The sequence below is a fragment of the Nansenia antarctica genome (assembly GCF_963989245.1).
Source record: "Nansenia antarctica genome assembly, chromosome: 9".
NCBI classification, from domain to species: domain Eukaryota; kingdom Metazoa; phylum Chordata; class Actinopteri; order Argentiniformes; family Microstomatidae; genus Nansenia; species Nansenia antarctica.
This window is the reverse complement of record NC_137679.1, coordinates 24,291,620-24,298,968: the sequence shown is the minus strand read 5'-3', so window position 1 is coordinate 24,298,968 and position 7,349 is coordinate 24,291,620. Positions and strand designations below refer to the sequence as shown.

The 7,349-nt window shown below is 47.3% G+C and overlaps 1 protein-coding gene across 1 annotated transcript in view; it reads right to left on the bottom strand.

The window, feature by feature from the left end:
• Window positions 1-1,803: 1,803 nt before the first annotated feature.
• Window positions 1,804-7,349, bottom strand: part of smad6b (SMAD family member 6b) — a 25,076-nt gene continuing 19,530 nt past the window's right edge. Inside the window, exon 4 of the mRNA XM_080539911.1 lies at window positions 1,804-2,513. Coding sequence (XP_080396037.1) covers window positions 1,972-2,513 — 542 coding nt within the window. The 3' untranslated portion in view covers window positions 1,804-1,971. The remainder of the gene's footprint in view (window positions 2,514-7,349) is intronic.

Below are 7,349 nucleotides of genomic sequence, written 5' to 3'. Positions count from 1 at the left end.
GGAGAGGAGAGGAAATGAAAGTAGAGGAGCCACTCCTCTCTGCTGTTAGGGTTAGGGTTAGTCTACACAGGGTAGGTTCCAGACAAACCGCATGAGGACGGCATCTCAGCCCCTCTCTTGTAATGTAAGAGAGTAAGGTCGGAGAGGCTGTCTCAACTTCAGAAAAGTGTGCCATTTCTGAGTGCCCTTTAATGCAAAGGAGAACATTGTTCACATACCAATCACTGTGTAAATCTGAAAGGTAAGTCAATGATGTTTATTTAATTTCAAGGCCACATCTCTTGGAGTATTATAACACCTTTTAAAAACACATCACATTCTTGTAACTGCGCTCCTTAGCCCTCATTAGGGTAGAAACTGAGCCTCTATGCTGAATGGCTCTATTGCTGAATGTTGGCAGACATCTATACACCCCCCTCTCACCACCAACACCACCACTCTGACAACCAACACCAGCAATTACAAAGGAAGCGAGCTAAACCACATCCACCTTGGCTGCACTTTTTAGGATTCCTATAGGCTTGTAAAACTTCTCGGTTTTCTGTGTGCGCATACATTCCGATATCAACATGCCGGATTTCAGGACAGTGCCGAATCCCTGGTCAATCTCCTGGTCGTTTCTAACAATGGTCATTGTCGGTGGAGCGGAGCTGTGACCGTGCAAATTGTACCTTGAAGTTGAACCACTGACCAGAGGTGTTGTGTTTCAGAGCGAGACTGTGAGACTGGAGGGTCCGCCCCTTCCCCTAGTGTAGACCCCCCTTCAACCCTGAACAGTAGCATTATCACATCCCTCCACCCTACACAGACAGATACCTCCACTCCCGACATGTCCTCTCAACTCTGGCCACTGGGGCTCCTTAGGATCCTTAGGACCTCAAGGGTTTCTGGTTCCTCTGCTCTCTTTGTCAAATCACTGCTTTTCTCTTCAGGACACGACTGACCTGTGTTGTGTGTTGTGGGTATTAACATATCAACATCTCATTTGAAATAAGACAAGTCGAGCACAACTACTGTAGCGTACTACGTGAAAGGTGTCTGAGCTGAATGTGTGATGATGTGTTCGTCATGTTCTGCCAATCTCTTCTTCTCACTCTAGCCAGACGGGACAGGAGGACGGTTCACTGACGCAGACCTCCTGGTGCTCTCTTCTTTAGTATGACATGATGTTAACATCCAGGCATTCCTGGTCTACACAATGATCCTAAAGTGCTACCTCATGTCATTTCCTGCTGTGGTACAGTGGTAGGAAGGAAGTGAGAAGGGCAAGCTCATCTCTGATCTTGACATCATCTGTGCCCCAGATTGGTGTCTGAGGGAGAGGCTGAAGGACCTCCGCCCTCGGCACAGTGACTGCACATGACATGAAAGGCACTGTAGTGCTGTAAAAATACTACTGTCGGTCGACCTGTGGGTGGCACCCTGAAAATGAAAATCCTTCCTTCAGAATACACTACTACTGACACTACTACTGACACTACTACTGACACTACGGATATAGTCAGGTACAGGTATGACTAACCAACATTTAAGACAGGGAGGAGGTTTCTGGAAGATGTTGAATAAACAGCTGATCAATCACTCACACAAAGCAAGGGGAAATATTATGCGAATACTTTATTATCAATGTGTGAATGGTGTTAGCTTTTTGTCTGGATATTAATAGTATATGAAAACTATACACCAAAACCAGGCTCATCCTATTTTTGCTGTATAATTTCTCAAATTGGTATTGAAAGATTCTTTATCTTTATATATATTTATATATATAATATATATAAGCCAAAGTGCATTTTCCGTTTTTTTCCTCTTGTCCATATACACATTGCACCATACATAAATAATTACATTGTAAAAATGACTCCGTATTTACAAGTATAATATATATTTCATATAATATATAAAACTTTATATTAAATCTAGGTAGACGATATTTGGGATAGTTTGTGGGGTCCGTTCTGTGGGTGTGTGTTATCTGTGGTTGTTGAGCAGGATCTCCAGCCAGCAAGGGCAGGAGGTGATGAACTGTCTGGAGTAGCAGGGGCCCCAGCCCTTGGCGAAGCTGATGCGCACACTGTTGGGGTCGTAGGGCCCGTCCAGGAGGTCAGGGTCTGTGGTGTGCCTCAGTAGGCAGGAGCGCTCATAGTCAAACACCTTGATGGAGTAGCCCGGCATCACCTTGCGCACTACCAGGGTCCGGCTGTTGGGCACGTCCAGGGTGGGGGAGTTGACGAAGATGGGGTGCTCGCTGCGGTTGTAGGCCCACACGCCGTCCGGCTCCTTGCTCAGGAGGATGCCGTAGCCGATTTTGCCCCGCGTGCGCTGGACGGTGCTGCTGCGGTGCTCCAGGCTGAGCTGGCCCAGGCAGAAGCCCGTGCCCTGAGGTAGATCGTAGAAGATGCTGACGGAGTGCTCGTACACTGTGTAGAGGCGGCCCACGCGTGTGCGGTGCTCCCAGTACGCCACGTTACACCAGTGGCTTTGCTTGGGGGCGTCAGGTGACATACTGGCATCTAGAAGGAACACACACAGAGAGAGAGAGAGAGATGCTTATTAAACCAAACAAAAACAAAAGCATACAGGCTCAGTAAAAAGGAAGGATTAAGTTTAAGGGGATTAGCTATCTCTTTTTATTGTCTGCAGCAGATGTCCTCTCTATAAATACAAGAGGAGGCATTGTATTGAAATCTAAGCCTTGTATAAAGCTGCCACACACACACACACACACACACACACACACACACATGCATGCACACAAGCGCGCGCGCACACACACATACACACACACACACACACACACACACACACACACACACACACACACACACACACACACACACACACCAGCGGTTGCTATAGATATCCTGGGGGGTAGGGGTGTTATAAGGTCAGTCAGGTCTGGACTTCCCTGCACTTTCTCACACTGCCTCAGGGGGGCACCACACAGAAACTAGAAGATTGACCATTCTGTCTCTGACCACTCATTGCTCCTGATAACTAAAGTGACCGTAATATTATGGCTTACTAACATTTCAAAGATGATAGGTTACTTCTTGGTGTAATAGGCGGTGTAAGATTGATTGCAGCAATCAATATGTACACTTAACAGAAAATAAAGTTGATTTGTTTTGAAAAAAACACGATGCCCAAAGCTGATCAAGAGGAAAACCTCTTAACACAGTAAGACATAGAGCTGCTATCCCATTCACAACCATCTTGCCCCTGTAAATCAGCCTGTTAATTCAGCTTTCATGGCTGCAGTCTGTGGACTCTTTTCAATGACAGCCCTCAGCACTCACAGTGAGTTAAAGCTCCCTGGGTGGACTTCTGTCTTCAGCGTACTGCACATACACACAGCGCTGAGTACTGAGACTCTGCTCTACACTGCTGATGCACATTTCATATTTCTGTACAGAGGGGAGAAGGGGCAGACTGAGGAGGAAGAGAGAGGGGGGGGGGCAAGCACTTGGAGCTGCTCTGGGAACTCCCATCCATCTCTCAGCCCTTTACTCCAGGAGAGAGGAGGGTGCCTCTTCCCCTCCTCTTCCCCACATTCCTGGAGGGAGGGGGGGGTGCAGGGAGAGGGCCAGGCAGGGGGTCCCCCTCCCCCCTCTTCCCCCTGCTGCGGGCCGAGGGACGGCATTCAGCTCCCTGACAACTTAGCACAAGCCCGTGACCCGCTGACCCCCCAGCCTTCATACTATCAGCTCCCATTAACTCACACACAGAGTGATGCCATTATTTTGCTTCAGAGAGTCTATTGGCACAGAGGATTTAAAGCCCGGGCCTGTGGCCCCATTCCTTTCACTCTCTCTGCTCGCAGGGCTTAATGACCGCCCGCCCCATTAACAAACGCCTTTAAGGTGGAGCAACGCAGATCCACACAGCAACATACTGCCTCACTCACCTCTCATCAACATACTGCCTCACTCACCTCTCATCAACATACTGCCTCACTCACCTCTCATCAAACAAAACCTCTCTCCCGAGTGACCCGCACTAGTGAAGTTTATACAAAGATTAGGGAAAAACGTTAAGCAGACCTGCACAGACAAAAAGCCTGGTGGTTGAAGGCTCGCTGTGTTGGGGAGAGGGAGGGAGGGAGGGAGGGTGGGAGGGAGGGAGGGACGGACGGGGGAGAGAGGGGGGAGGGAGAGAAGGAGCTGCAGACAGGCTCTCTGTGTGTTTGCGCACACACTGATGGCTGAAATGACCCCCTCTCTTCAGGGGCCCCCACATGCATGTGCCATTAGTGAATTCCACACTCCTGCTCCTCTACTTTGAGCTCAGCTTTTACTGCTCCACAGCTAAGGCCACACAAAGAACTCAGCCACAACTTGTTTATGGCCCTCTATTGTCTCAAATCAAATGGAGCCCACACATCAAGGTAAACTCACTTTGAAATTGTGCACACATACACAAAGGCCAAATGGCCTCCGTACCCTTTCTTGATGAGAGGGAGAAAAAACAATTTGGTCGATGGTATCTAGGTTTCACACAGACACTGCCTGGGAAAAGGAGCCTGTGAAATCAGTGGCTCAGGAACTCGGGAACTCAGGAATGAGCAGGACAAAGGTTAGAAATCTATCTAATGTTAAGCTTGGGGGGGGAAGACAATGTGCAGTGCACAACATGAGCCAGGCCTTTTCCTGTGCTCGTGGTGTTGTGTTTAGAATCTACGTAGGTCTACGTGCGCACATGGGGTCTGTTTGGAGAGTGAAGAATATCAGTCTGCGTTTGTGTTTTTGAACTGAATGTCTGTTTTGCCTAGAATCTGTCTAGCTAAGCACTGACATGTGTGTTTGTGTCAGAGTGAGAAAGGAAACAGGGGAAGAGATAAACGAGAAGAGGGCTATGAGGGGAAAACTCATTAGAGTCAACTTAACCAAACGTTGGGTTCCATATGGAACCCTGGTTCTTTTTCAGTTGACTCGGTTTGACACCTCACGATGGGCATGTGCACTCCTGCATTCCCTGTTCGCTGAAACCCTATTCAACCATGGCCAGGACAGGCCGGGAGGCTTCACATGACTGACCCAGCCTAGTCCAGCCTAGTCCAGCCTATAAAGGCTACTGCCATGCGCCCCCCCATTGGCTAACTAGCCAAGCAATGCTAATGACCTGTGTAGAAAACACACTATTTTTATCAATGAGTATAGTAAAATAGGAGAGCGATTTGATGGTGGTGTTGACAAAGAAAGCTCAGTCGACCATAAGACTTGTGAAAGCTAGCTAATGTCACTGAAACGAAAAGCATGCAAACGTGTTCACCCACTAGCTAGCAACAAACTCACAAGGTATCTGAGGGAGACAATAGACGTAGCCCAGAAGGCTAGTTTGGCGAACCAAACTAGAGAGAACTCGGTAAGAGTGAAGCCTGAATTAGCAGAATTCCTTTAAGAAGAAATAAGCAAACCTATGGCCCCGGGGAGAGCTGTTTACTTTCCAATGGTACAGTTTAGCTAGGTAGCAAGGTTTCTATCGGAATGCTGCAACAAGCTTGCAAATAAGCGAGTGAATTAAATGGGTGCACATTGCAGTAGCCTTTATTGGCTGGACTAGGCAAGGTCAGTCACACAAGACCGCTCCCGGCCTTTACCAGGGTTTCAGCAAATGGGAAGGGAATGCAGGAGTACATATGCCCATAGTGAGATGTCGAACTGAGTCGATTGAAAGAGAACAGTGCCATATTTCTCCTCCAATGTTCCCTGTTTGGATATTATTACCAAAGCAACTATAGCCTTATACACACATTCTCTCTCTCTCTCTCTCTCTCTCTCTCTCTCTCTCTCTCTCTCTCTCTCTCTCTCTCTCTCTCTCTCTCTCTCTCTCTCTCTCTCTCTCTCTCTCTCTCTCTCTCTCTCTCTCTCTCTCTCTCTCTCTCTCTCTCTCTCTCTCTCTCTCTCTCTCTCTCTCTCTCTCTCTCTCTCTCTCTCTCTCTCTCTCTCTCTCTCTCTCTCTCTCTCTCTCTCTCTCTCTCTCTCTCTCATTCTATACAGCACATTAGATGTGTTTATTGAAAAGGCCAAACAATCCACACCAATAGATTTAGGATCAGAGAAAAAGTATGCAGTTCTCCATTGAGCTGACATTTTAATTAACTGTAGCAACGCTGAACACATAATCAATCCTCAACTCAGGAGGCATCACTGTCAGTGGTAGACCAGCAGGGATGATTGCTCTCTCTCCTCTTCAGTCAGTGCTACAGCAGGTGTGGAACCAGACTCAGACTCACAGCCAGACACAGGCCTAGTCCCAAACCTAGACCCAGACCCAGGGCAGGGGCAGGGGCAGGTACAGGTACAGGTACAGGTACAGGTACAGGTACAGGGTGGCTGGGTGACTCCTGACTAACAGACTTCTGGTCTGTCTCTCTACAGCTCCACACTAGGCTCTGGGAGGGCCAGTCGAAGGTGAAGCCAGTCGAAGCTGGGAGCAATTACTCTGCTCTGCATCCGTTTAACCCTGCCACCTTTTAACAGCTCTGTTTGCCCATTAGAAAAGTAGCGCATGTTATTATGGTTATTATATTCTCAAAAGCCTCTCCTCTTAGCGTCAGTCTCAGAGAGGACAGAGACACTGCTGACACACTTCCTGTCCTCTACATGGAGACCGACCTAAGAAGAAGAGTAAACAACATCCACAACCTCACACGACAATAGCCCACTGCAACAGCATGATTTCACAACTGAATATAACAATTCACTAACTATTCAAAAGCATTCAAAAACCTTTCTTATGTAACTTTGGAATGCAACTTTCCAAGATGTTGGTTTGGATCTCCATAGAAGTCCACAGAAGAGTTAAAAATAAATCTGAAATCCCAAACAGCACCAGTTCATGTACAGAGCAGCCATGGTGAGCGATGAGGTAGCTAGCTATGTGATAAGGCACGTCTGTATTTGGTTTTCCCTACGTTTCAAGCCATGGGTAAACAGATTACTTAACTCAACACATAAAGACCCACTCACGTAAGCACACCGAAGACAAATAGGTGTAGCCTTGCACGTCTGCGTTTGCACATATAACACACAGCGGCACAATCACATTGTAAACAAAGCTATTTAACAAGCCTTTATCCAACAAGGTGCGTTTAGTGGGAGTTTGTTATCCATAACAAGGAACCTACTCTAGGGAAACCACTCAAAATGATCATTTTTCTTTCTCCCTCTTGTCCCTCTGATTGGGGAATTAGGAGTATCAAAGTCAGGACATCAGGATTGACAGCAAACACAGACGCATATTAGTGAGCTGGAACTCAATAGGTAAACAATGACACACGTTTGGCTGTTTGTGCAAGGAATCAAGATGCCAGGCGCCGCTTAACTGCTTAACATAAATAATTGTTT